The 27,790-nt window shown below is 48.1% G+C and overlaps 2 protein-coding genes, 1 non-coding gene and 1 pseudogene across 6 annotated transcripts in view; 2 read left to right on the forward strand and 2 right to left on the reverse strand.

Annotated features, from left to right (window-relative positions):
• Positions 1-8,861: 8,861 nt before the first annotated feature.
• LOC116283626 (U4 spliceosomal RNA) lies at positions 8,862-8,998 on the reverse strand. Its single transcript, XR_004193265.1, has one exon. It is a non-coding gene; the product is annotated as a U4 spliceosomal RNA (small nuclear RNA).
• Positions 8,999-17,869: 8,871 nt separating this feature from the next.
• Positions 17,870-23,058, forward strand: ZNHIT3 (zinc finger HIT-type containing 3). The gene is made up of 5 exons (XM_072940286.1): positions 17,870-18,034; positions 18,132-18,163; positions 20,384-20,467; positions 21,454-21,537; positions 22,532-23,058. The coding sequence occupies exons 1-5, from the start codon at positions 17,949-17,951 to the stop codon at positions 22,711-22,713; spliced, it is 468 nt and encodes a 155-aa protein (XP_072796387.1). The 5' UTR covers positions 17,870-17,948; the 3' UTR covers positions 22,714-23,058.
• MYO19 (myosin XIX) overlaps positions 22,945-27,790 on the reverse strand; it is a 31,901-nt gene continuing 27,055 nt past the window's right edge. For all 4 annotated transcript variants that reach the window (XM_031685227.2, XM_015247165.3, XM_031685228.2 and 1 more), the window contains 4 exons: positions 27,661-27,790; positions 26,291-26,376; positions 24,679-24,987; positions 22,945-23,724 (listed from right to left, as the gene is read on the reverse strand). In XM_031685227.2, the coding sequence (XP_031541087.1) occupies positions 23,596-23,724; positions 24,679-24,987; positions 26,291-26,376; positions 27,661-27,790 (654 nt within the window). In that variant the 3' untranslated portion in view covers positions 22,945-23,595. The remainder of the gene's footprint in view (positions 23,725-24,678; positions 24,988-26,290; positions 26,377-27,660) is intronic.
• LOC116283630 (small nucleolar RNA SNORA11) lies at positions 25,234-25,375 on the forward strand (annotated as a pseudogene).

Here is a 27,790-nt window from a genome sequence, read left to right on the forward strand (position 1 = left end):
TTAAGACATGAACGAATTGGGAAAATCACTTTCCACCCTCAGAAAACTGAACTGGGGAAAACCTGGCTGTAGTGAGTGTTATTGCTGAAAAAGCTTCAGATGGTCCCCGGGTGAGACCACTGACATCACCGCACACACACCGCCGCCGATCCTGGGTTTGCAAGGTCAGGATAAACGAGAGACTGTAGAGACCGTTTTTATCCCACTCATTCATTTTATAGGTGGAGTAACAGCCACAGAGAGAATGCACGACCCACTCCCAAGTCACACCGCGAGGTAGGGGCAGGGCCTGGGATAGTGCTCTTTTCGGGCATAAACTGTTCGAGGACAATTTCCTCCCACGCGAAGGAACCTCGACCTCCCAGCCGCCCAAGAGGCAACCACCGAGCAAGGTCCTCGAACTTAGCACGGTCCCTGCCTCGGGCCCAGAACCTGCCACCGATCGAGGGCACGACGCTCTACTTGCAGTCTTGAATGCAAGGCAGGACCAATCGATTGGTTTCCCTGCCCAGAGTCACTGGGCGCTGATTGGCTCTGGTTTGGAATTGGAGCAAGGCGGGGGCGGGGCGGTGGGAGGGGCCTGGCGTGGAGCCAGACCATCCGACGTGACCTGAGCACAAATGTCTGCACCAGGTACTCGGAGCCCAAATGTGCTCCGTGAGTGCGGGGAGCCGGGTGGGAAGCCGGGTAGGGGTAGGGGGTGGAGGTGGGGTCCTCCCGGGAGGGGGGCTTCCCCTCACTCCTCACCGCCGCGGGGTCTAAGTCTCGTCAAGTCCGCCTTTTAAATCGGCCTCAATCTGGCGCTTCAGAGGCCCTTCCGAGGCTTTCACGCTCTATTGGCTCCGTCGCTAAAATTCATTAGTATTTTAACCCTAACTTCAGTCTCGGTTTTGAAGCATTGGTTTTCAAAAGAAATCATTTGCAAGTGGCCCTCCTGTGCTGAAAGCAGGATTGGGGAGCTAGGTTCCTGAACGCCTCTCTACACCCGTGAACTCTGGGGTTCCGCCTCCAAGCACATGCTCCTTTCTTGGTTGCCCATAATACACAAAACAGTAGCTTTGGAACATTTACTCACCGTCCCCTAACCTGGAAAGGGAGACAAATTTGAGTAGTAAGATTTGAAATAACGACAACAAAAAAAATCACAACAGCAAAAAAATATTACTAAATGCAATACCACTTGAGAGAACAAGCTATCAACAAAATAGTACTCTGGAAGGGAAATTAAAAATTCAGAGAAGATGCTAGAACACTTAATTAGCAGGTTTAAAGAAGTAAGGTGAGGGAGGAGGGTAGAGCGCAGTGGTAGAGCGCAGGCTTAGCATGCACGAGGTCACGGGTTCAATACCCAGTACCTCCATTAAATAAAAAAGAAAAAATAAATAATAAATGAACGAATAAATAAATAAGCCTAATTATCTCTCCCGCAAAAATATTTTTTTTTAAGTAAGAGGGCTCTGGAAAATTCCTAGCTGTATTGAAACAAATAATCCAAACCTAGGGCTATGACGTGTAGACTTATGCTGTACCCAGCAGGGTTAGAGATGGCCCTTGCCTCAGCTTCCATCCCTCCCCCTGCTCCTGGGCTCCTAGGCTTTGCTGCTTGCCTGCTGCAGTTGGGGTAAGTCATACACAAGCTCCCTGAGGCAGTGCTCTAATGGATGTGACCCCAGCCCAGTTGTGTTGTACCATCTGGACAGTATAATCACTGAGGCTACCCCACTGAAGCTGGAAGCAGGACAGAAGCACCGGGTTCCCCTAAAGATCCCTCATATTCATGGGGGTGTGGGCCAGGGCCAGCACCAGAGGCCAGGAGCAAATAATTGCCCCCAGGAGCCTGGTCTGCACTGGGGGCCAGGGGCAGGGAGCTCAGGGAATAGGGGGCCTGGAAGAAGAAATTTTCCTCCACTCCTTCAGTCCTTTGATCTTAAAAAAAAATGCTCTATAACTTCAGATTTCTCCAGCCCTCTTAACAGAAACTTGGAAGCAAAACTCTGCTTTCACATTTTCTAGCACCTGACTGCAAACAGCTGGAGTCCTTTAACTGGGCTGCACTGGCCTTATATTACCAATGTCACTTTCTTTTTTTACTCTTACAACCCTGCTGTGTGGGTGGTATCATCCCATTTTATACATGAGAAATTCAAGGCTCAGAAAGGTTCAGTGACTTGCCTGAAGCCATCCAGCTAGTTGTGGCAGAAACTGCATTCAGACTGGTCTGTCTGAAGTCTTAGTCACTCCACTGTCCTCCCTGCCTCCCCAGGCCAGTAACTCACTTTCCATGTGCAGCCTCTGGGTGTTTGCGGGTTAACGGGAAACCATGGCTAATAATCTCTTCCTGAAACTGAAAAGAGGGAACAATGAAAGTGTAAGTAGAGCCATCACTGTTGCTGCAGCTTTGCTTCAAAGTTTGAGATAGATTTTACTTTTCTACGAAGGCTATATCATGCTTCTTCACAAAGGTTAAGTTCTACACTCAGTACAAGTAGCAAACGTTATTTAAAAAATATCTCAGACTGCCCTCAAGCTTGGAGAAATACCTACACTTTGAAGAGGCAGCCAGGAGCTGAGCCTGGCTGAGGGGCTGAGGGCCCAACAGAGTCCTACCTCCGGCCTCAGGCTCAGCCCTGGACTGGAAAGGGGTGAGCTACCTCCGCACCTGTTGAAATGCGTTCTCCTCTTTTATTTATTTTCTTAAACTTCTTTTTATGGGGGGAGGGGTAATTTAGTTTGCTTGCTTGCTTGCTTGCTTGCTTGCTTTATTTATTTATTTATTTATTTATTTATTTATTTATTTATTTAAACAAAAGTACTGGAAATTGAACCCAGGGCCTTTTGCATGTAGGCATGCCCTCTACCACTGAGCTATACCCTCCTCTGTCTTCTCTTTTATTTTTTGTTTGTAAATCCTCGGTTGAATTTATCCATGATATGACTCCACCATATTAAAAAATGCTGATAAAAACAATGACCTATGGCTGGTGATCAGATCAAATGAGGACTTTTTTCAAAACAACTTTATTCAGGTATAACTGATGTACAATAAACCCCATATTTGAAGTGTGTGATTCAATAAGTTTTGATGTGTATGCATCACAAAACTAGCACCACAATCATGATAGTGACCATATGTATCCATCAACCCGAAGGTCCCCATGGCCCTTTGTAATTACCCCTTGTCCTTTCCCCATTCCCAGTTCCCAAGGAACCAATGATATGCTTTCTGTCACTGTTGATTAGCTTGCATTTTCTGGAGTTTTGTAAGTGTAATCCTTCAGTATGTCCTCTCTTTTTGTTTGGCTTCTTTCATCCAGCATAATTACTTTGAGATTCATCTATGTTGTTGTATGTCAATAGTTTATATATATATGTATTTTTTAATTTTTTATTGAAGTGTAGTTATTTACAATGTTAGTTTCAGGTATACAGCAAAATGATTCAGTTAAACATATACATACATGTATATCCTTTTCAGATTCTTTCCCATTATATGTTATCACAAGAAATTGAATATATTTCCCTGTGCTATACAGTAGGTCCCTGTTGTTTATCTATTTTATATATAGTAATGAGTGTCTGTTAATCCTCAACTCCTGATTTTTCCCTCCTCGCCCTAACAGTTTATTTATTTTTTGCTGAATAGTATTCCATTGTATGGATGTACCACAATCTGATTATCTGTTTGTCTGCTGGTAGACCTTTGGGTTGTTTCCAGTTTGGGGCTGTTACCTATAAGACTACCAAGAACAGTTGTCCCCTACGGTGTAAATACCTAGTCCTGGAATGGCTGGATCTTATGGTAAGTGTGCATATAACATTTTTAAAAAGTGTCAAACTCTTTTCCAGAGTGGTTATTACCATTCCTCCCAGCAGTGTGTGAGATTTCCAGCTCCTTGTGTGAGGATATGTAACTCCCACTTTTGTAGTTTCAGCATTTTGTTTTTAAGTCAGAATAAGAAAATGCTGTTTGTATTACATAAAACTCAATATATTTGCGTTTGTAGATAATTTAAAAGAAAAAGTGAAAAATCACCTGTAATCTTACCACCCTAAAGTTTTTGCTGTATTTTCTTTCAGAATTTTTTTCTTTTCTTTTTGTAGGGGGGTAATTAGGTTTATGTATTTTTAGAGGAGGTACTGGGGATTGAACCCAGGACCTTGTGCATGTTAGGCATGTGCTTTACCACTTGAACTACACCCTCCCACCAGATTTTTTTTTCTTTATATCCCAACAACCACACACCTTTTGTAAGATGTACTGAATGTAGCCATTTCTCTGCTATTAATAGTTGGATTTTTTTCTTTCTTTCTTTTTTTTTTTTTTTAGTTTTTAAAATAATGCTGCTATAAGCATGATGCTAAATTCTTTCAGGATTTGTTTATTTAATTAGTAGTAGAATTAGTCCATCCTTAGAAGTAGAATCACTGGGATCAGAGGTATGAAAGTGAAGCTTCTGAGTACATCCTGCCATGGAGCCAATAGGATTGGTTATGCCCAATACACATACATGCCGCAGTCAAGTTGACATATAAAATTCATTGTAGGAAGTGAGTTGCTGATACATGCTACAACATGTATGAAACTTGGAAACATTACGCTAAGTGAAAGAAGACAGTCACAAAGGACCACATATTGTATGATCCACTTATATGAAATGTCCAGAAGAGGTACATCTGTAGAGGCAGAAAGTCTCTTTAGGGGTTTCCTAGGGCACAGGGGGATGGGTGGATTTGGAGGGAATGACTGAGGGGTGCAGGGTTCCCTTCTGGGGCAATGGAAATGTTCTAAATTTTCTACGGTGGTGGTAGCACAGCTCTGTGAATATAATCACAGCCATTGAATTGTACACTTTAAATGGATGAATAGTGTGTTATGTGAATTATATCTCAAAAGAGCTGCTAAAAATACAGCAGTCATTCGTTTTAGCCAAAAGAGGGGTATGTTTGGTATTTTATGGGTGCAGCTCTGTGACCTTATTTTTGTCTGTGCTTAGATAAACTTATGAAGGCCACTATGAAGTGGCCTTATTTTGTCTTATTTTATCATGATCTCAGAGTAAGTTTATCTGAGGTTGGTATTTTGTAATCATTTATGGCCCAACAGAAGAATATGAGCTGGCTCTGAGTGTCTGAGGTCTAGCTGTGAATGTCAGATCAGTTCTGGATGTCAGGGGCTGCTTTTTTCCGTTCCTCAGCAGTCCCTGGGAACCTCAGCAGGCCCCTTAGGAATATGAGTAAACACACTTGGAAAGTCCACAGAAACTCTGATCTCAGCCTCCTGCTGATGTGAACCTGCGCTCCTGTGCCTGGGATCTGGGAGACGGGGCCATCAAGCCAGAAGAGACCACGTGTCTTCCGTGTTGCCAAAATTTTTTGTGCTTGTTATGTTTATTGCTATTTCAAAATATTTAAAGGCAGAAGGTTCCCCCACCCTCTCTACCAAGGAGGCCCCATAATACTCCAGTGACCTCCTCCAGCCCTCTCCCTGCTCTGTTTCCTCCCCCAGGACTCCCTCAATAGCCTAGAAAGGACTCAGGGTGGAGGTGAAGGGGAGAGAGAGGCGCTGCAGCTTTCTCAGGCCTGGCAAAAAGGGAACTTTTCCTGTCTCTGCTCTCCATTGCAGAGATCTGGGTTGCGAGTTCAGGCTATTGATTAAGCCTTATTTTGTGTTGGGATTATTTCAACAGACACCGAGGGATATGCAGAGTCCCTGCACAGCCTTCCAGGTATTGCTGCCCATCAGAGGATGCAGAGAACAGTGTCCGGCAGAAGCCGGGGTTCCCAGTGACAAGAAGGCAGGAAGCTGACATGGAAGGGGTGCTGGGAGGGGGTAGAAGTCTAGGCTTTGAATTCCAGCCCTGCTCCCTTCCTGCAGGAGGAGAAAGCGGCTCTTCCTTAGGAGGGCCACTCCTGTCTGGGCTTTCTTTCCTATATCTCACAGCTAACCTGTTTCCTCCCCTAAAAAATCAGTGATCCCAACAAAAAAGCTCCCCTCTCTGGCCCCAGGGATCTCCTCTCCAGTCTTATCTTTCAATACTCCCCTCTCACCAAATGCTCTTTCACACCCTACCTCTGTGCCTTCTCTCATTCTGTTCCCTATGCCTGGACTGCCCTTCTTTAGTTAGAGTCTACTCATTTGGTAAGACTCAGGTCAGTCCTTACCTCCTCCAGGAAGCCTTCCCCAGTCTCCTGCCTACTGGCTGGGTTAGATGCCTGATACTCTTCTGCTCAATACCCCCCACCCTACAATTCTGTTTCAAGGTGTGTGTTGGCCTTTCTCTGAGCTGTCAGCACCAGGATTGAAGGGCCTCACTCCTTTGTGTTTTTGTTTTTCTTTTTTTGCTTTTTTCCATTACGTACTTTCACTGAGGAATCTTTGGCACAGCTGACGCACTGAATTATTATTACGTCTGTTAAAAAGCTATTTGTTCAAACTTGACATAAAAACGTTTTATTCTATGTACAATAATGTACACAAATTTAAACAGGTCACCAAAGAGACCAGAAGTAATTAAAGAGGTATATTTACAGTAGCACATCATAGTAAATGGAAAGCCATTCACAGATTCAACATTGATACTGTTTTTGTGCTTTGTTACGCACTGAAGTGAAGTATATTACTCCATTTTGGGTGAACTAAATTTTAAACAAATACTTCAATAATTAGTAGATCCTATTTTAATCAGTATCATCATTAATCAATTAAATTCCATGTCCGGTACATGTCCAGGCAGAACTGACTTTAAATTTTACATTATCTGGTCTGTATACATCCTCCCTATCGCAATCTTCACCTCGCTGTTCCCCACGCCCACTCCCAGGTCTTGGGGGTCCAGGCATACCCTGCCAGGGACCTGGGGCCCCAGGGATGACAGAATGGTTTGGCTTATTTATTGGGGACCACACAGACCAGACTATCCCTTACTAGGCCAGGCCAAGGGTCCTTTTCTGCAGATACTGGGTCACTGTCCATGAGGAACAGGTTTCTGATTGTGAGTTAACACCTGGGTTTGGCCCAAGGCATGATGCAGGAGACAGAGCCTGGCACACCTGCCCCATGTCCCAAGTCTTCATGCCCTCTCAGTACAACAGCCTCTGAGTGGGTTAAAAAGCCAGTGCACGTAAAGCACTCCATACCATGCCTGGCACATGCTCACACCATCCTAGAAGTCAGCTGGCTTCCTGGTGGGAAGAGGTTTACTAAGGAGCCTGCATGCCCTTCATTGGCATCGTTGGCATCTGTTCCCACAGGGGCAGATGCAGTGCTGAGGACTGGCAGGGGAGGACAGAGGCTCCTGGGGTGGCCAAAGGGCCTCTGGGTGGCAGCACCACAGCAGGCATAAGAACATATTGTACAAGCCAGGTGAGGAGTGGCAAACTGGTCAGAGGGAACCACTTGCCAGGGCCTGACTCACCACCTAGCACTTTTACTTTCATAAGACCTTCTTTGTCCATGAACCCAGGCTGCCAACATCTGCAGTGTGCCAGGCCTGGGCTGGGCACTGGAGAAGGGAGAGGGGAGGAGGAGAATGAACAGAGCATCTTCCAGGCTTTTGAAGGGGCTCTCTGTCCCCTGGAAGAGACAGTTAAGGAGACAGATGGGGACAGGAGGGTGAGAAGTGCTGTGACTGAGGGCAATGCTGAGGGTGGTAAGGACAGAGGAGTGATGCCAACCATGGGTAAGATGAGAGTGCATCTCTGAGACCTGTGTCAAGCTAGGCGATGGGATAGCCCAGGCCTCTCAGCTCCTGGACAAAGCTTTACTTCCCCGACATGCAGAGCATCTGAACAGTTCCCGCTGTGATCACCTCCCAGGATTGCTTCCTGGACCAGGGCTGGACTTGGCCTGAGGTCCACACACCTAGATCTCAGTGGCCCTCTGGTGTGGCTTTAAATTTAAGTTATTTTTGTCTAAGTAATACAGGCGATGGTTGAAAAGAAAAAGAGCACCAAGAGGCTTATGACAAAAACAGCATCTTTGCCCTACACATCTAACACAAGTTCCCTCTTTCCAGAGGCAGCTCCTTTCAAATTGTTCTGAGGTTTTTGGAGCATTTATGTCCATATCTTTAAATCATATGCTTCTGTTGTTACTCACTTGAATTTTAGACATCTATGCTACTTGAATGAGGATTTAGCCTTTACTCTTCCTACACTGCAATATTATTTTATCACAATTTCTGATTAAGTTAATATGCAGGATCTTCATTTTTTTGATCATGTAAATGGTCACAGCAGAGCCTTGTAATGCAATAGAATTGAATTTCCTATTTTGTAAAATGTTTTGTTTTTCCTGTAGTTAATAGTTACCTTATTTTTCACTTGCTTAGTTTCTTTTATAGCTTATACATTTGATACCATATTTAAGAACTGTTTCCCAAACTTTGTCACTCCTATGTTTTCTTCTAGAATTTTATAGTTTTACCTCCTTATGTTTAGATACATCATCCATTTTGATTTTTTTTTTGCACTTTTTTGTTTTGGTTTGTTTTGGGGAGAGGTAATTAGGTTTGCTTGCTTATTTATTTCTTGATGGAGATACTAGGGATTGAACCCTGGACCTCATGCATGCTGAGCACATGCTCTACCGCTGTCCTATACCCTCCCCCTATAGTTGATTTTTTTTTGAACTTTAAAAATTAAAATAAATTTTTTTTCCATGACCCATTTTGAATTTATTTTTCTATGTAGTGTAAAACCATAGTTGAATTTTTTTTGGCACATATGGCAATTTGTTGAAAAGGTTGTTGTCGCCCGCATTGAATTGCTTTGGCACATTTGTCAAAAATCAACTGACCATATGGTGTAGGTCTATTTCTGGACTCTTTATTCTGTTTCTATACATCTATTTTTTAAAAACTTTGCCAATGCCAATGCCAAAAAAATTTGCCAATGCCAATTTCAAGTTGTCGTGCAGGGTGTTGGGAAAAGTTTTCAATTAGCAATAATCGTGCCTCAGATAACCTCACTGGCTACAGTCCTGCCACTGTACAAAGCTATACACCTATCATTAATTCATTCCCGACCTGACCACTGGAGCTGGCAAACACCAATTGGTGATGCCGGCAGTCACAGCACATCCCTCCAGCCCCTTTTCCCCTACAGATATCCTGGAGGCCCTCAGACCTCCTGTTACTGTTTGGATTGGCAACTGCTTAGTACCGCTGCCATGTAACTATCACCCAAGAGCATCCATCCCTTTGTCGGAAGATCCTCAGACCCCCCCCTACAACAGGTCCCCTGTTTCTGGCTGTGGGGTCAGTCAAGTTCTGGCATGTTGGCCGTCAGGCCGCAGGAGCCCTCCTCCTGTTTCCCTAGGATTATGTTGTTGAGATCCTGGAGCAGTTGTTTGTTACGGACCATCCAGGGCTGTTTGGATCTGACTGAGGGGACCTCCATTAGTGTCAGCTCTTTGATGGATGAAATGGAGAGCAGGGGACAGGAAGGAGGGGGTTGTGGTGAGCTGAAAACCAGAAAGCTGGGCTTTCTTTGGGGCATTGGTGACTGTCCCATGCCTTCTCTGCCCCATCTACCTAATGAGTTCTCTAATATTCACTTTGTCTGCCTCTTGGGGTCACTGTGATGCTCAGGGCAACATTAGTTATTAATCTATTGGCATGGGGGCTACAGTATGGGTCCCATGTATAGGGGGGTGGGGATAGACCCTCTCATCTTGTGATTGACTGCCCACTCCTGTCCCACACAGTTATCCTTTCAAAGGGCTGAGCAGCACTGCCTGTCTTCAGGCGCTCATCCAGGGTGTACCAGCAACATGATTCACCACGCAGCACAATAATATTTTAAGAATCTTCATCCTGGGATGATTCAACAATCCTGAGGCTGCCACCTGCTCTTCCTCATGGTGTGAACTCAGCCCTGCTATGGTGCATGGTCACCTGGGGTTCTGTGGGCCACGTCCAGTCAAAATGCACTATGCACCCTGGAGACCCTTAAACTGGAGTTGCCTAGCAGTTGGAGACACTGGACCTGGGTCCTTTCATGAATCTCAGGGGACCAGGACATGACATTCACTTCCTCCAAATGAATGCTGGCTAGACTTAGCTCCTCTGGAGCGCTCTCTCCAAACTTTCTTGCCTGGACTTGTACCTCATCTCTCTCCCAGTCTGAACTGAGGCTCGGCTGATGCTAAGGAGGTACGACTGGGTCCTGGGCTGCCATGATGATCACCTGTGGGGCCTGGGGGAGAGCTAATGCATTGTAAGTCCAATGTGGGCTTCGTTCTGGACACCAGTGGCTGCTCTTTCTGGTGTCTTACCAGCCTGTCTTTTCTGGACTAATTTCTGCCCCAGGAGCTGTACTCAGCTTCTTCATGCTGCTCGGTATCACTGCCATCACAGTGATGCTCAACTCACGAAGCAACCGTGTCATTTACTCCTTCAAGAGCAAGATTCTAGATTTCAAGTTGCAGAGTGCCTCACTGGGGACACCTGATCTCCCCTGCCTGCCTGGATGTTGAGTGGGAGGGAGGTCGAGGAGTTGTGAACATCCACGAAGTTAGGGGTCATGCAAAGTGGAAGGAGAGGCATTTCACTGCAGGGAGTGTATGGGAGGAATTCCTGGGATTGCCTCATCCTACCCCCTTCAGGTAGCAAGGCCTGTTGAGTTTGGATGCAGGTGGGAGGGACTGAGTTCCTGGAAAATGAGTGGTCCCTCCCTTGGGCCCAGTCTCCCCATACAACTCATAGGACAAGTCAAGAGGGGGCAGTGGAGATGCTCATAGTGCTTGAATGCCTGCTGCTTCCAGGATAGAGCAGAAAAATTGGGTACTGTCCACTCTCTCGAGCCGCGTGGTCCTTGGACAAACATTGGCCCTCCCTGGGCCTTCTCAGGGAAGCTAGGCCTCTGACACGATTCTAGTTTAAGCCTGCTGAGGCAGACAAGCATCCTTGCGGATTATTAGGCCAGTGTGCAGGAAGCCTGGAGCCTGCCACGTTGGGAATGGCAGCTGCCAGAGGGGACTGCTCTCTGATCAGTTGGCGGGGCCCAGGACGCTTCAGCACCGTGGGCTGGACAGCGCCTTCGGAGCAGGCAGGCCGCGCCCTACAGGGACAACAGTCCTCACCTCTAAGCCTGAACTCACAGAGGGGACGGAGCAGGGTTTCCGGGGCGGGCCCTGAGCAGGCAGGAGAAGGGGGAGGGTAAGGGAATGGGGAGGGCAGGGCGTCCTTGACCCAGCGCGGGCCCAGGGGTTGACCAGACCATGAGGGGGAGTCAGAGAGGGCGGCAATTTAAGGCCCAGGAACGGTGAGCGTACGTGGCACGAGAAATCCTAACAGATTGGGATCCCCTGTGGGGCCGGGATGAGGCGCAGGGCTCCCACTAAAGTATGATTCAGTCTATAAGTAACGCCCTGTCTCCTGGGCCTGACCGCTCTAAGCTGGTCGCACCCTGTCTGACGGGGCTCATTTTTGACTAGTCCACGTCCGAAGGTTCCTAGACCTAGAACCTCCTGGACTAGGTCTGCCTGGCTCGGGGTCTGTCATCCTGGGCTCCAGTCCCTTGGTATAGAGGTAACGAGGCAGGTCATTGGTCTGCTCTCTGCTCAGTCTCCCACCACAGCCCCTCTCGCAGTACAGGCGCTAGATGGGCTTCTCCCTGCGGCCCCAGCGCCCGCTCAACGGCGGGCACACAGTAAAAGCAGTTCCATAGTTATTTGTCAGAGGATGAGTCTCGGCTTTCTTTCCTCAGCGAGGATGGCGTGGTTGGAAAGCAGGGCCAGAGCACAGGTGCCTGCGCAAAGCAAGGAGGGCGGTTGCGCGAGGCGAGTCACGCCACCCAGCCAGAGGCGCCAATCCGTTTTAGTCAGTGCCGGGACTTGCCGAGAGCTCGTTTATGCAAATGATGTGGGCGGGGAGAAGCCGGCTCCACCCGGAAGCTGGCTGCGAAGCCTCAGCGGCAGGGTCTTACCTGCTGTGTAGAGGGTCTTCAGGCCCAGAGAGGGACTGCCGACCGCCCCAAGCCACACAGAGAGGCAGGGAAGGGCCAGTGCTAGGTAGGACCTGAAGCAGCAGGGAAACTTCATTTCAACTCAAAGAAACCTATGAGAAAAACCGCCGAATAGCGGCCCTGAACTTAGTAGCCTCCCGCTGGGGGCCAGTCTGCAGGACCGTTTCCCGCCTTTGTCATGGCCATACCTGCTGCTGCACTAGAACCTCCGAATCAGTTCTCAAGGTCCTGGCAGACTTGCATTCGTTTTCGGACACTGTTTTGGAATTTGCTGTGAGGCCAGCTGTGAGGCATCGGGACTGGTTCTCAGGCCCCAGCTGTCCCCTCCAGTTGGTATAAGTGGAGAGTGCGACCGAGGGAGTGATCACTCTTCCGCTGCCAGGATAACTAGAGCTGTTTGGAGCTAACTGGGAAATGCAGATATCAGCTGTCTCCATGTGTTCCCTTGATGAAGAGCAGAGAAATCAGAGGTGAATAGTATTGTGCCATCAGAGAAGGCCTGTGGGCAACGTGGCTGTAGCACGTGTATGATAGGAAAGATGCACAAGAGGACACTCTTTAAAAGCTCTCTTCATTTTTAAACTTCTTATTTTGAAATACTGTTTTGAAACTTATAGAGGAAGAGGGTACAGAGAACTTCAGTAAATACAACACTCATATTTGATTATTGTTAATATTTTGCCAAGTTTTTACTATTCTCTGCTTCCTCTGCTTTCTCTCTCTCTAATTATTGTCATTATAGTGTTTGAACCATTTGTAAATAAGTCGTGTATTTCTTACCCACAAAGGGTCTTTGTGAAAGAGCCAGGCCTCTGAGCATTGCTGGCAGCCACCCCCGCAGTGGGTAATCAGCCTTTGCAAGTGAGAAGGAAAAGCCGGGCTGGGCTAACAAGATAACTCATAAATCTAAGTGTAGTAAGTGTCAGTTTACTGATCTAAGTTCTGCTGGGCTAACTTGTAAATCTGAAGTTTAGTGTCAGCTTACTGGGCTAACAAGCTAAATCATAAATCCAAGCTCAACAAGTGTCAGTAACATGATCTGTTCCTAATAGATAAGTTCCAGTGTACTGATTCCTTGGTTTTGCTGTTCAAGCCTTATTGGCTAATAGTCCCATATTTGTAATTAACCCTATAAAACCCCATGCACACGTCTTGGAGGTGCTCAGAGCTTCGGAGCAGAAGCCCCTCTGAGCCCAACGGCGTAATAAATCTGAGTACTCCAACCCTCTGAATGGTGCTTGTTTCTTGGCTGGCCTGTCGTTTCTGTAACACAAAGTGGAGAAACTTAGGATGGATAGGTGCTTCTCCTCAACGTAAGGCAATTTCCACGTTAAATGCAGCTACAGACCCCATGATCACTTCTTTCTAATTATTACATCTTTATTCCCACAGGTTTTTTAGTTTTTGCAGTAACAGCTTAACATTTTTTTTTTCCTTCAGAGTTGCGCTGCTCCGAAAGAGACACAGATCTCAGGTGCATGTCACCTCCTCCACTTGAGTGACAAGGCTGTACCTACCCACCAAGCCAGCATCTAGAGGGGAAGCTGATGCATGGGGTAAGGGATGTGGGTGAGGGCAAGATGGATGTGGAAGAATATCAATGATCCAAATCAGGGCCACTGTAAGGGAAACCACAAGATCACACAGGCTGGCAGTAGGTCAGAGAAGGCAGGGCCGATGGACCCCGCAAAGGGAGAAACAAGAAAGAAGGGGTGATGGGTCCCAAGGAAGTCCAAAACCTACGGGCAAACAATATTAAAACTTAAGACTGGAGAATAATCATCTTTGGCTGGATGCTCAGCCCCAGTCTCTGTGGGAAGATACGGGAGCATCCCTGAGGCACTGGGAGGCATCCTGGCCCCTTGAACCAGAGAGCCAGTTGCACCCTTTGAAACTGTTTTGTCCCTGGGCTGTGTGCTCTGGGCCACGGTGGGAGTGGCAGCCCCAGTGATCTCTGAATAGCCTTCAGGGTCATTCTTCCATGGATCCTTGTTCTGAAGAATAATGCCTGGTTTCTGCTGAGATGACTAATCCATACAATTCTCCTGATCAGATGGTTGCTTGGCCGCACCATTAGTATTCTCACTTTTTTCAATATGCATAGGCTGAAGAACTTTTAGTTCTGCTCTTTTTGTGCTTAGCAATTCGCCTTTAAGTCATTTCTCTCTTCTCACATTTTCAGAAGCCGAGCCCAAATTCTGTTTAGATTTTTCATTATTTGGGCACCCAAAATCTCCTTCTTTGTCTTGCCAATTCCTTACACATTTATTGTTTCTTTCTCTAAAAAGTACAAAAGCCACCTGTTTTGGCCACTTCTTCGGTCTCATTTCTATGGGATCTCCATGCACGTGAATTACATTTTGTTTCTTTCTCTCCTATTAATCTGTCTTGTGTCAATTTTATTAGTGCAGCCACTGGAACTCAAGATGGATAGAGGGGGAATTTCCACTCCCGGACATCTGCCATGTGGGAGATAGAGGTGAGTTAAGAGGTTTGTGCAAGCCCTAGCCCCACTCCTACTCCACATGCCACCTTTAGCGGTTTCTTGGAGAATCTGGCTGGGAAACCCTGATTCCTTTGATCTCTGTTTGTCTAAGGGAATGTTAAGGTGGGAGATTGATGTGGATTTGCAAGTGGGAGAGGGGGTGAAAAAAGAAAAGTGAAGGGGTTGAGGTGGGTAGGGTGTATTCATGAAACAATGGTGACCTTTAAGGTCTGAGCTCTCCCATCAGTTCTGCTGTAGATAATGCAGTTTATCTCTTTTGTTGTTTGGAAGTTCTCCTTAGAGTCTAACTGAAGGTCAGACAGTCATGGTCTTGAGTTGGGGAATGAATGTCAATTGGATCCACTCCACCAGAACCTCAGGCCTCCTTTATTTGATTTCCACCAGCAACTGTACACCTTTTAATATCTGAACTACTCTCTCTTATACTAGAAGGTAAAAGGAGGGGAGCAGATGAGAACCTGGCATTGTAAACACTGACTTCTCTTGGTGCTACAGAAAGCCATTTAGCATGGCTGCACCGAGAGCCTAACCTTATCAACCTCTGGCCTCGGGTAAGGGCAACATGCAGCCTGCGTGGGGTAAATAGATCTGCCCGCCCCGTCATGGCGTTAGGTGCAGGGCAGTGGCGCACCCTAGTTAGTAACCCCAAAGCTCTCGAAGTTAGGTTAAACTTTCATCTAAGGTGGGGTGGCCAGCTTCCAACTGTTGGGAAGCTCCGAGCAATAGGCACCACGGGAACTGTCCCTGAACAGCCAGCTGCTTTTGGAGCCCTCAGCTGTCCTGGCGCGGGCCTTGCTTTCATGGAAAGACACTCCTGCTCATTCTGTTACCTGCTTTAGCCCCGTGCTCTTTCCCGCCAGTTGGTGATGTCTGAGGTGCAGGCCATGCCTGGACTTACTCTTCCCTTTGCGACAAGACAGTCTTGCCCCCCACACAAGGTTTGGTGTGAGCGGTGCTCCAGTCCAGCTCTCCCGCCCACTATACCAGGGCCAATCTCGACCTGGCGCGCCCTCTGGCGGTGATGAGCCCCAGGCCTCGGACTCCTTGCGCGTCTCTAGGCTTCGGCGTTGGCGCCGGGCTCAGCCTCCCTGGAATGCGCTTTGACAGCGATTGCCAGACAGCAGAGCTCTGAAAACCATTCTGCCTCGATTATTACCTCAACTGTCTCCAGGTCCAGTCCTGAGCCTCAGGCTGACTGTGAGAAGGCATGAGACAGCCTTAGATAGCCCGTAGGTGGTCATGATAGGGCTGCAGGGAGAGCCAGGTCCCATCAATACAGACATCTAGTTGCTGGACCTGGAGTCATACCTGTCTTTCTTCTCTGAATTAGCCACAGGCCAGAAGAGCTGTACTGGGCTTCCTTCACTTCTTGGTGTTGCCTAACCTAATCGCCATCACAGCTGAGCCACCGCCACCTCCTTTCCTGGTCATTGAAGCAGGAGGGATGTGGCTGCCCATGGAAGTTGGGGGTCACTGGTAGCAAAGGGAGGGGTATCTTTACTGAGTGGAATGTGCATGAGGAATTCCAGGAATTTTCTTTTTTCTGGAGTCACCATCTCTGGACCCAAAGGTAGAAAACTCAGCATGGTTTGGATGTGGAGTGGGGTCAGGTTGAGCCCCTGAAAATTGAGATTCTCCATGGCCTCAGCCTCCAAGTACAACTCCAAGGAAAAATATGGGGTGGGGAATGGTGATGCCCATAGTGGGTGAATTTGTATCAGTACCAGACAGGGCACAGGATTCAAGTGTGGCCTAGACAAGTCACTGACCTCTGGCCTTCCCAGTTAAGCACTGACTTTCTGGAATATTTCTGGTTTAAACCAGCAGTGGTCACAACTGTTAAGGAATATAAGGAGTGCTGCAGATTACTGAGTCAGTGTGGACATGTCTTGGGTTTTGGGCTCATTTCTAGTTAGAGGCTGGAGGCAGGGGCAGCTGCATGCTGGGCAGCCAGAGGGACGCATGACACTTCAGCACTGATGACTGGACAGCATCCTTAAGGCTAACAAAGCCAAGGGAGGGATAGTTCCTCAAGCCCAACCCTAGCATGGCCCAACCCTAGTGTATTCCTTCTGGAGGGACCTGAGCTCCAGGACCCTGGCCTCAAGGGACTTGGGACCTGGCACCTGTGCTCATGGGGTCAGGACCAGAGCTCCTGGAGAGTTACAGACTCATTCTAGACATGACATAAATAACCTTTGTAGCACTTCAGATCACAGACCTTTTTACAGTCTCCTCTCTGCCTCACAACAGCTCAGGAAAGTAGGCCTGAACATCCACTCTAATAGATGAGGAAGCTCAGAGAGGGTAGCCAATCTCTCCAAGTCACACAGCCAGGGAGGGGTTTGAGTTAAGACTCAAATGGCTGCCTTGGTTGTAGCCAGTTTATCCCAGCAGACGTAACAGTAGTCGGGGGGCCTTAGTGAGATACTGAGGGCTAATGGGCCAACACTAAGGGGGAGGTCCTTGGAGGTGAGGGTGACTTATGGCCCTCAGAGGGCACTGCACATGTGAGGTTGGAGCTCTGGTTAGGCTGGGCATGCTCAAGGCTTTGAGGAGGAGCAGGGCTCCCAATATAATGTGACTTTGTGTATTCCTAAAGCCTGAGGTGGCATTCAAGGCCCATCACATTTCACCTATCTGGACCAGGATTGCCACCTTTGGGCCAGAGGTCACTCATCTGTTCCCCGGGCCAGTCTGTCTACTCAAGGCTGGGACTAGGATGAGGGTAGTGCAGAGCCTTGGGTGCAAAATTTAAGAAGGCACTCACTCTAGGGTGAGTAATTGCAGGCTATCACCTGTACAAATCTAAGACTGAGTCTCCCTCCCACCTCTTCCTCCTGCCTTCACTCTAAGCCTTAAACTCCCAGAAGGCAGATACCACACCTACTAATCCCCAGGTATCCCCAGCCCAGTGTCTGGGCAGTGCAGTGCTCACAGTTGGAGCTCCATAAACATTTGTCAGCGGCCAGGCCTCTTCCTTTCCTGTGAGAAAAATCGTCTAGGGTGGGAAGGGCATATGAGTGTCACATGATCTAATCAAGTCCGGTTTGGCCAAGGTCTGGACTTCGCCTAAAGATAAATGAGATGTGCGAGGAGAACCCAGTGCCTGTGCAAGACTGAGAAAGTGCAAGCCAGAAGATAAAGGACATTTATCTTTTTACGTATATGTGGGCAACAGAGCTGGAGAGTGACAATAACTTGCTCCAAGTCACACGGCCGCGTAGGGGCAGTGATGGATAAGTCCTTCGACAACGTGACCTAATCAAGGAAGCCTCTGATAACGGCGGCTGGATGCACATCGAGTGCATCGACGTTCTACTTCTCAGGCCTGGGGAAACGAGCAGGATCAATCCATTGCTTTGGCCTGCCAGTAAGTGCTGCGCGCTGATTGGTCCTGGTTAAGGAAACGGAGGAATAAGCGTGCAGGTGGGCCCCGCTGCGAGAGGCCGGCGCACCGGGCAGGGGAAAGACCATGGCGTCGCTTAGTTGCAGCACCGTCGTCTGCGTGATCTGCTTGGAGAAGCCGAAGTACCGCTGCCCCGCTTGCCACGTGCCCTAGTGAGTGCCGGGGGTCGTTGAGGGCAGGGGGACGGGCGGCGGGAGGGTCCGCGCGGCCTGCGGGACTGACGGCGGCCTGTGGCTTTTGTTGTTCTAGCTGCTCCGTGGCCTGCTTCCGGAAGCACAAAGGTGAGGGCCCCTCCTTGTGCGCGGCAGCCCCGATGTCCGCCGCTGTCTCGGGGGCTTGGACGGTTCAGGCCGCTCTCCTGTTGCGTCCGATCCTTGGGGAGCCCTAGGTTTGGGGGCGGGGGGAGTCCTTTACCTGGGAGTGGCTCTCGGGGTCTTGAACAATCTAAAACCTTTTCTCCGCCCTGCTCTCCCTTCTACATCTTTTTCTTTAAGAGTAGCCGACTGCTTTCGCCGCAGGAGTCTATCCTAGCTGTTCCTTCCTCTTAGTGTTCTGACGCAGCTCGGCACCGTTTGGAAGAAGCTATGTTGGCTGAGGTTAACATTGTTTTTCTTTTGAATAGTAGCTTGATAGAAACGTTGAGGTAGACCTGTTTACAATAAGGAGCAACGCTGTTGGCTATTAATACTGTCAAGTCTACATTTTACGCCTTTCTAATCCGGCGTCTGTTTTCAATCCTCAACGACCCTGTCCCACTACCTCTCTCGGTGGCTTATGTTATAGTTCCTCATTGGTGGTTTTTCTACAGTTTCAAGAACACACCACCTCCCGTCGCCACCCCCCCACCCCCCCGCTGGCGACTTTTTTTTTTAACCTTAATATTTCTGGAGCATTAAAAAAAAAACTTTTCAGCTCAAGACAGGGAAGAAGTAGAACTGCTTTGCTGGAAATAGGGTTGGGGAGCTGGGTCTGGAACGCTTAGCTCTGATCCTGCAGCCCCTCCAAGAACCCCTAGGGCAGTCAAAAGCTCAACTAACGTCGTGGCCTTGCTGCTGCCTGGGTGATTTTTTTCTGAAATACAAATTTGAGCAGTTCACCTCCTTGTTGAAAAGTCTAGTTTCTCTGTCAGGGATTCTTAATCTGGGTTTTGCTCTCCCTATGGAGACACGTGGTCACAATAGTAGGGAGGAGTTGGTGGTACTTCTGGTATTGGTATTGACTCACATAAACAGCCTTTATTTATTATTTAGTTGATATTGACTCACAAACATTTGAGGTTATCCTATGCCTCTAAAGACCTTTCTGCCCTCAGCACAGCACTCTTGCTGAGAGATGCTGGTCTGGGGAAGAAAGGCAGACCTGTGTGTGGCATTCTTTTGCTTGGCTTCCCTCCTCTTGTGACCCAGCCACCTGCCAGGCAAGGGGCAAGCCTCATGAGTTGGCAGTCGCTCATTACCATCTCCTTGTACCTGACTATTCTTTCAAGGGTCAAGACCAACCGGAGACCTTTCTCTCTGCCCAGAACGCTCTTTTCACCTGGCAGCACCTTCCCCTTTTATCTCCTGGCCCTCTCAGGTGACTTATATCAGACTTTTCCCATCTAGTCCATGTCTTAAACCCCTCCGAGGTGGGCCTGATGACTTTCATCTGTGTATTCCCCTTAGCACATGGTACATGCAAATTTGATATCTGAAACTGCTGAGAACATAGTTTCATGCTAATTGAAGTCGGTGTGCTACCAAACCATGGTGAAAGCTCTGTGCAGTTAGGCAGGGCAAGGAGTGTTACCAAGTCCAATCTTGTACCGCTCGCTGAACGACAGGCTAACAAATTGAGCTGTTGGGGCAAGAAATAGTGACTTTATTCAGAAAGCCAGCTAACTGAGAAGATGGTTGATTAGTGTCCCAAAGAAGCATCTTATCTGAGTTAGAATTCAGGCTTCTTTTATACTAAAGTAGGTTGGTTGCCACAAACTTCTTGGTATTGGAATCTTTGTTCTTGCAGCTGTCCACATAGGTCAGGTGGCGGTGTTCCTGTAAACCTCCAACAAGACAAATGTTATTCTCTATTCTGCAACTTTTTATCTCTATATGAAGGGAAAAGTGTTACACTTTTAAAGGTCGCAGCCTTGAGAATGGGCTGTCCTGTATATTTTAGGCTATAGGCAACATTCTTAACTTGTAGCAAAAGCAATAGAATACAAAGGTTAAAGAAAAGGAAACAGATCTAACAGTGGAGTCAGACATGTTCTTCCCTATTACAGGAGGATGGGGACAGGCGGTAGGGGTGCACGAGGCCTGCTTCCTCGGCCCTTCTGCCAGGCTCAGGCTTGCTTGTTTTCTTCTACTGCCTCTTGATTGGATCTCTCACTTTCTCTGTCCCCACCCACTTCTCTTACCCCGTACATATGTTTCCTCCCCAGATGCTGGCTTGTAGGGGAGGTGCAGCCCTGTCACTCAAATGGAGGTGATGTGCACCTGTGATTTGTGTCTCTCTTTCAGAGCAGTGCAACCCTGAAACACATCCTGTTCAAAAAAAAATACCAGCTCTTACTGCAAAAACTAAAAAGCCCGTGGAAGACAAAGGTGGGTTGGGTTGACACCAAATAAACCAATCTGGAAAAGGGTTTTCAAATAGAACACATTGAAAGAAAAGAGGAGAGGAGGCTTGGATTGGGGCTGGGAGTCAAGAACGGTGGCTTCATTGGGGAGCAGCAGCTCCCTCAGCCCTGGGCATGGCAGGTGGGGGCACGTGTCATCCGGTGATACTACAGAGCAGCCCGAAGGTGCAGGTGGTGAAGAGCGGGGGTAGGAGGCAGAGGGGAGAAAGGCCATAGCTGTGGCTAGGAGTGAAGGGTGGACCCTGCTGGCAGGGAGCCTTTCTAGTCACGGCTTCAGGTAGCCCTCCCTGGGCCTGTCACCTGAGCTGGGTCCAGCGGGGAGGCTGCCTTTGGCCTTGCTGCTGCTGGCAGCTCTTCACAGCTTATAGCAGGAATGGGCTGCCATCCTTTCCATCCATCTAGCCTTTCAGTAGTGCCTCCTGGGTGTCATGCACTGGGCCAGGCTCTGAAAGCAGCCCTTCCTGATGCCACCAAAGAGGTGTTGAATATTCACAGTCGGGGGATGGCCCGCTTCTGCCCTTTGATAAACTTCCTTGTTGGATTCAGGCATGGCCAGAAATTTCTGCCCATGCTGAAAACCCAGGGGACTCATGTCAGCAGGCTTTTACAGAGCACCTAGTTTTTTGGCTCATGACAGGGCTGGAGCTGTTGAATAGGGAGGGGACGTGGGGTGGTAGGAATTGGAAAATTGGGCTCTAAGTCCAAGGACCAAATGCACAGAGTAAGCGTGTGAACACTGGGGTGCATTTGTTAAAGTCACCAATTCTTTCACTCTCCTAGAGAAGTCACGGATTCCAGAGAAGGAATAGGTTACTTTTGTATCCTTATGGGCACCTGCCTGCTCTGTCCCCTGTGTGGACGTACGTTTTTATCTATTGGAGTCGTCATTAGAATCTGCCACCTAGGCTTGCTTTTTCAGTCACGTGCAGCTGATTGTGTTATATTCTGTAGATGATGATGACGACTCTGTAGCTGACTTTCTCGATAGTGATGAGGAAGAAGACAGAGTTTCTTTGCAGAATTTAAAGAATTTAGGTAAGTCTATGCTGTGCTTGTTTAGAGCTATTAAATATTTCAGTGCGGAGCCCTTCCAGCCACATGATTCTGCAAACACACAGGGCTTCCACAGCTCCCAGCCTTGGCCTGGAATCCTACTGGTTTTGTGAGCTGGCAAAATTCTTCTCGTTTGGGGCTTAGTTCAAGTTTCCTTTTCTCAGCTAAACTTCTCTTGACCTTTTATCTCGCTTTCAGAATTAGGCACTTTTTCGGCTTCCCGTGGTGCCCTGTAATTCACCACTCACAGCACTTTGTAGCAGTCTCTCTCTCACACTAGTCAGGGGGTGCATTTATTCCCACGTTCCCAGTGCTCACGTTACACCCAGCCATTCATGCAGACTGGGTCATCCCAGGATTTGATTTTTCAGAGGGACACAGTATTAATACTGCCCAGCATTTTTGTAGGATTGCACTTCTGTTACGTGTATAATTAACGGGCCAGTGCACTTCCTACAGGTGGCACTGTTTTCATTCTTCCCATCTCCCAGAGGTGGTGCTTTGCACCCAGTCCTGTGGGAGTGATTAGTTAGTCAGAGGTAGGAGCTGAGCTGGGGATAGGTGTGAACAATTTTGTAACCTGTAAAGCACCATACAGACGTTAGTGTCAGTCCCCTGCTACTGAGCCTGCTTCATGCTGGAACATTTGCTGAAACACCATTCGGAGTGTTTGGTGTAACTGTCGTTACCACTGAGAACCTTTATACCTGTGAAGAAAACATGCCAACAACTTAATGCTGTTGTTCTCTGTGTTTGTGCTGAAATGGCATGATTTACAAAGATACCAAGAACAAGAATCTGATAATATTGGACTTGGAGATCACCCAATATGCTGACCTAATGTGTGGATTGAAAGGGTAAGGGGATGCAGCATCCTTGATGTGGATTACATTTGAAACATTTAGCTTTCAGCTGTCTCTGCCTGTTCCCCCCACCTTGAACTCAGCTTGGCTCTCTTCCCCTGTTCATCTTTAAGGGGAGTCTGCAGCACTGAGAAGCTTACTGCTCAATCCACACCTTCGACAGTTGATGGTCAGCCTCGATCAGGCGGACAACAAGGCAAAGCTCATGAGAGCCTGCATGCAGGAGCCCCTGTTCGTGGAGTTTGCTGACTGCTGTTTAAGGATCGTGGAACCATCCCAGAATGAAGATTCTTAAGATGGATTTATTGTGCTGCCTGCTCAAGCATGTGCTGGACTCCCAGACCCTGCCTGCTCCTCCCAGGAGACCAGCCAGTGTGGGGCCCAAGCAAGGGCGGTGCTTTCCAGGATGTGGAGCAGCTGACGCCGGGTAGGTCCCACGCATCTTCATCTCTGTGGGCTGTGGTGCAGGCAGGTGAAGGTACTCATGGTGGCAAACCCTCTATGGAGCGAGAACTTGACATTTATATGGTTGTTTTTAAATGTTTTATTTTTGGTACAGTTAAGACAAGTTTTACACCCACTTGAATTAAAACTTGCTCAGTGTTTCTAAGTAAAATTAACATGTGGTTGTTCTGTGGTACATTGCATTGCTCATCCTTCTTGATTCATAATGTAATTGCTTGAAATTACATTAAATAAATCAACAAATATTTAAATAGTAGGGTTTTGTTCCTTTTAAAGGAACTAAAATGCAAAATTTCCTCCGGCCATAATTTTAGAGCTGATTTCATGGTGACTTTGCCTACTGGGTTTGAGGAAGTGGGTACCCACTGTAGTGATGGCCAGCACCGTGGAGTTAGATCTCTGAAGGTAGTAAAATGAAGTTCTCTGTGGCCCTGACGTTTCTTAATCCCAGTTTGGTAACTACCAACCCTGACACTTGTCCGGGCTTGAGGTGTACATCAGAGCCTCAGGCCCACGGGCACAGCTGCTGGCCTGGCCTGGCCTGCAGGCTGGAGCCATTGCTCTCCCGTGGGTGCTCAGGGTCGCTGTGGGAGTTGTTTGGCAGCTGTGTGTGGATTAAGTATCTTTGGCAAGGCAGCTGGCAGGAAAAGGCCTTGTAGGAACAGAGGCACCAAGGATGGCACAGCCAGGTGAGGATGAAGGTGAGACGAAATCACACGTGGCCCAGCTTGTGTCTTTCCAGCAAGATCTGATTAAAGCCAGTAGCACTGTTGGGCGGCAGTTCAGGGCAGATATCAGCATAGCGTAGTGGAGACTTCCTGCAGTGAAACTTTATCGAGCCCTGGGGGGAGAGATGCAGCTTAACCCCAGCTCCTACGGGTGCCAGGGCCAAGGTACCTCCCAGAGCAAACGCTAGAAATGCAGGGAGTGGGGACACATAGGTACCGGTGAGAGTCACGGCGGTAGCAGGATTGAGTTACTAAATGTTTTTTCTCCTTACTCTTAAACAGTGGCGGAGCCCAAAGCAGTATTAAAATGTAAAGTTTCACACCCACTCAGACAGATGAGGAAACACTAGGAGGGATCGCTCTTCTATTAGGAGTATCGCCTGTCAAATTCTTACAAAGGCTCAGAGCTGGAAAGATGAAAGAATTACACTTCCTGTTTACGCTCTGGCTGGCCTGTGTGTGGTCATGGAAATTTCATCCAGATTATGTCCTATAGGAATCATTCTGGTAGGAAATCCAACATTTCCTTCCTTCTGGCTTGCCAGTGTCACTTAATCCTTGCTGTGGGCCCATGTAGTAGGTTGACTGAGTATTAGCCCATTTTCTGGGCTGGTGGCCCATAACCTAAAAACACAGCACTTAGACTGCTGACTCACCTGCTTGTCATCTGCTCAGCTGGAATAGGATAAACCAAGGAATATAACTTGAGGAAAACATGATATCAAATCCACTGCCATTGGAGGGAAATAAGCTGTCATCATAACCCCAATTTTTTGAAAGTGGGACTGACTTAAAGGTACAGAGGTGATACTAAGACACGTAGAAGCAGTTTTAAAAAGTGAAAGGGCTCTGGGAAACTCCTGGTCATAATGCTGGGAACAGTCCAGCCTGCAGCCATCAGGGAGGCACAGGCTTCTGGTTTCGTCAGCAGGGTTAGGACGGCTCTTGTCCCAGCCTCGGTCCTGCTCCCGCTGTGGACTCGCAGGCTTTGCCCCCCACCCCTCCACGCTGGGGTGTGAGGGACCCGGAGCTGTCGTGGCAGGACGTCATCCCGTCACACGGCTTACCTGAGGCAGTGCTCGGATGGACATGATGCCAGCTCGTTCTTGTGCTGTCTGCGCCTGCACCGTGTAGCCACTGGGGCTGCCCACAGGGAGCTGGAGGCAGGCAAAGACCACCAGTTTCCTCGGAAAGCCATGAACACCCACAGCCGCGTTGGCCAGGACCAGTCCCAGGGGCCAGAGGTGGGTTACTGCCCGCAGGAGCTTGGTCTGTGCCAGGGGCAGTGGGAAGGAGCTTGGGGAACGAGGAGCTTGAGATGAGTGTTTTTCTTCCACACCATCCAGTTCTTTAGAAGCAAGGAAGGCCATTCTGATCTTAAAAAGAGAACACCACTTTATAGCTTTCGATTTACTAGGTCTCTTAATGGAAAACAGAAACCATACATAGTATTTGGTTATATAGTGTATACATATATAATTATATGATATATATAATTAATATAACGTTCAGCTCAACAAGGTGACGCTGTTAAGGGCACCTGGCTCTGTGTGGCACAACTTCATACCCAAGGCAGCTGTGCTTAGGCCTTACACACGCTGCCTTAGAAAACACTAGCCTTGGAGGTGACACTGCTCAGAGCAGGGGGCCTGAAGAGATGGCGTCTCTGTTCACAACACACCTGACAGGAATCTGGGCTCACTGTGACCAAGCGCCCCAAACTGGGGGCCTTCCTACCTTCCTATGAACACATATACTACATGTGTCCCCCTGCACCTCCACATGGCTGCTGGGCAGGACCAGTGGGACAGGGCTCACTACTGGAAGAAAAGCCACAGTATTTAGTGGGGGAATTTGCCACCCAGAGCCTGTTCGGTCCATGCACGGGTGGGCCGAGAGTGGTCTTACAGACATGAAGGGTTTGAACCTCCTTTCAAGGGAAAAGAGAGATTCTATATGCTATTCTGAAGGACAGAAGGTTTTTACAGCAGTGAAAATACTTTGTATGACATTAGAACAATGGCTATCCGTGTCATACTTTTGTCCAAACTAAGGAGGACTGTGGACTTTGACTGTGATGTGTCAATGTACGTTCATCCTTGGTTTAAAAAAAGAAAACGTACCACTCTGGTAAATAAAAATAATGACTACACATATGTGTGGAGAGGGGTACACGGGAAATTCCTGTACCTTTCTGTCAATTTTGTTGTAAACCTAAAACTGCTAAAAAAAAAAAAAAAAAAGTCTTAAAAACAAGGAAACTCAGGGTAGACATTTTGGGCAAAACTTTGGTTTTAGTTATATACGTGTATGTGTGTGTCTGTGCTGGATTGTGATGTAAAATGTATCTTTTAGGTCAAAAAAGTTTGTAAGCCACTGTAGTTAAGTTGCACTGGCAAATAAAAGCAAAAATTAACCCCCCAAAATGTATAGCCTTATTGGGATCTAATTGATATACCATCAAATTCACCCCTCTAAAGTGTACAATTCCATGGTTTTTAGTACATTCCCACAGTTGCCTGTACCCCTCCCACTGTGTCACAGCCGTCCTGCAGTGTGGGTGGTGCTGTGCCCACTTGAGACACGGGGCCACCCTTCCATTCTGCAGTGGCAGGGCCAGCACTCCAACCTGGGTCCAAAACATCACTGCCCACCCCGACTTCACAGGCCGGTACTCACTCCCCACTGCCGCCACGCGCGCTTGATGACCGTGGCGGCCGTGTGCAGCCTCTGGATGTGCTTCCGAGTCAGCCAGGAACGAATGGCTAAGGGGTTTGCCAGAAACAGGAGACAATAAAACGTTCGTTAGAGCCCTTGGTCACCTGGCTGCAGCAACACCAGAGCCACTGTGAAAGTGCACGAATGGCTGCCTGTGCCACCACGTAAGGTCAGGTACTAAAAGTCAACACGCTAAGCAAACCTGGCTCTGAAAACCACCACTCAGACTGCCCAGACTCAGAGACCCCTGCATCGAAGGGGCAGCTGCCATGGGGTCACCTTGGGCTCAGTCTGGGGCAATGCCCGGGGAACAGGAGGGGTCTGAGTTGTCTGCCTCTCCTTTTTTGTAGGGGGAGACCTTCAGTTGAATTTGCCTGCTTGCTTTATGAATCCACAAATGGTATCACCATATAGCCACACACTAGTGAAGGTCAAAGCTGTCGGATGGGGGACCGAATGTGGCAATTTAAATTTTCTTCTCTTGAAATTTCACACAACATTGTAAAATGATTATGAATCAATAAAAAAAAATTAAAAAAATTGAAATTTCAGCATTTTCTGATTCTTTTTGGTACAGTCCTATTCAGAAAAGGGGCTATTCCATTAAATACTAGGACATTTGGATTTTGCAAAACTAAAAAGTTTGAAGACATAAAAGTCCCCTGTTCTCACCAACCCAGATAGTTCTACAGTATTTCCTTTTTTTTATGCCTGTACACACCGAAACACAACGTACAAAGGTGGTGCTGTCCTGATGTGTGTGTAGTTCGACATCATATTGGAAAAATGGTTTTCCAATAAATTTAAAGTATTCTTCAAAAAGACTTCTTAGCTGGGTCATAAGGATGGTCCCTAATGCAGCCATGGCTCCGGCACTGTCAGCTATTTGGGTTGCTTCTAGTATTTTTGCTGTGTCGTGGTTCATACGTCTGTTCCTTGCTCAATCAAATCTTGTCGGTTTTTACCTTCTCAAACTCGTAACAAGCCCGGGGAGCCCAGGTATTGATACGAGTTGTCAGGAGGGGAAAAAAGACAGCAGAAATAGCTACCTAGGTCTGCGAGAGGGGAATTAAAGGCAGATTTTTAGCTCCTGCTACCTACAGAGCACCACTGAACTGGAGACACCTCTGGGTGAGGACAGGGAATTTGAATCCTGGCACACCACAGGGACGTGCAGGGACCGTCCTGAGGCTGGGACGCAGCTTTGGCACGTGGGGCTCAGTGAGGAGCATTTCAGAGCAAACAGGCATCTGTGGGGTGGTTGCTGACGTGCTGACTGAGGCCCAGCAGCTGGCCTGGAGCGATGGCTGCGCGCCCGCACCCTCTCCTACCTGCCTGGATGCACACGGCGGCCCGCCTCCGCCTCTCCTGCTCACGGCGCCGGTGTCGCCTCCATCCCGCCTGGATGCAGCGGGCACACTGCTCCAGCGCCTGGGCACGCCCGCGTTCCAGAAGCTCCAG

Source organism: Vicugna pacos, chromosome 16 (genome assembly GCF_048564905.1).
Source record: "Vicugna pacos chromosome 16, VicPac4, whole genome shotgun sequence".
Classification (NCBI taxonomy): Eukaryota; Metazoa; Chordata; class Mammalia; order Artiodactyla; family Camelidae; genus Vicugna; species Vicugna pacos.

Bases quoted from the DNA above. Each gene is read 5' to 3' on its own strand.
- ZNHIT3 (XM_072940286.1), top strand. From the start codon at position 17,949: ATGGCGTCGCTTAGTTGCAGCACCGTCGTCTGCGTGATCTGCTTGGAG. The intron at 18,164-20,383 runs GTGAGGGCCCCT...TCTCTCTTTCAG, and splicing joins CTGCTTCCGGAAGCACAAAG to AGCAGTGCAACCCTGAAACA. The intron at 21,538-22,531 runs GTAAGTCTATGC...TTCATCTTTAAG, and splicing joins GCAGAATTTAAAGAATTTAG to GGGAGTCTGCAGCACTGAGA.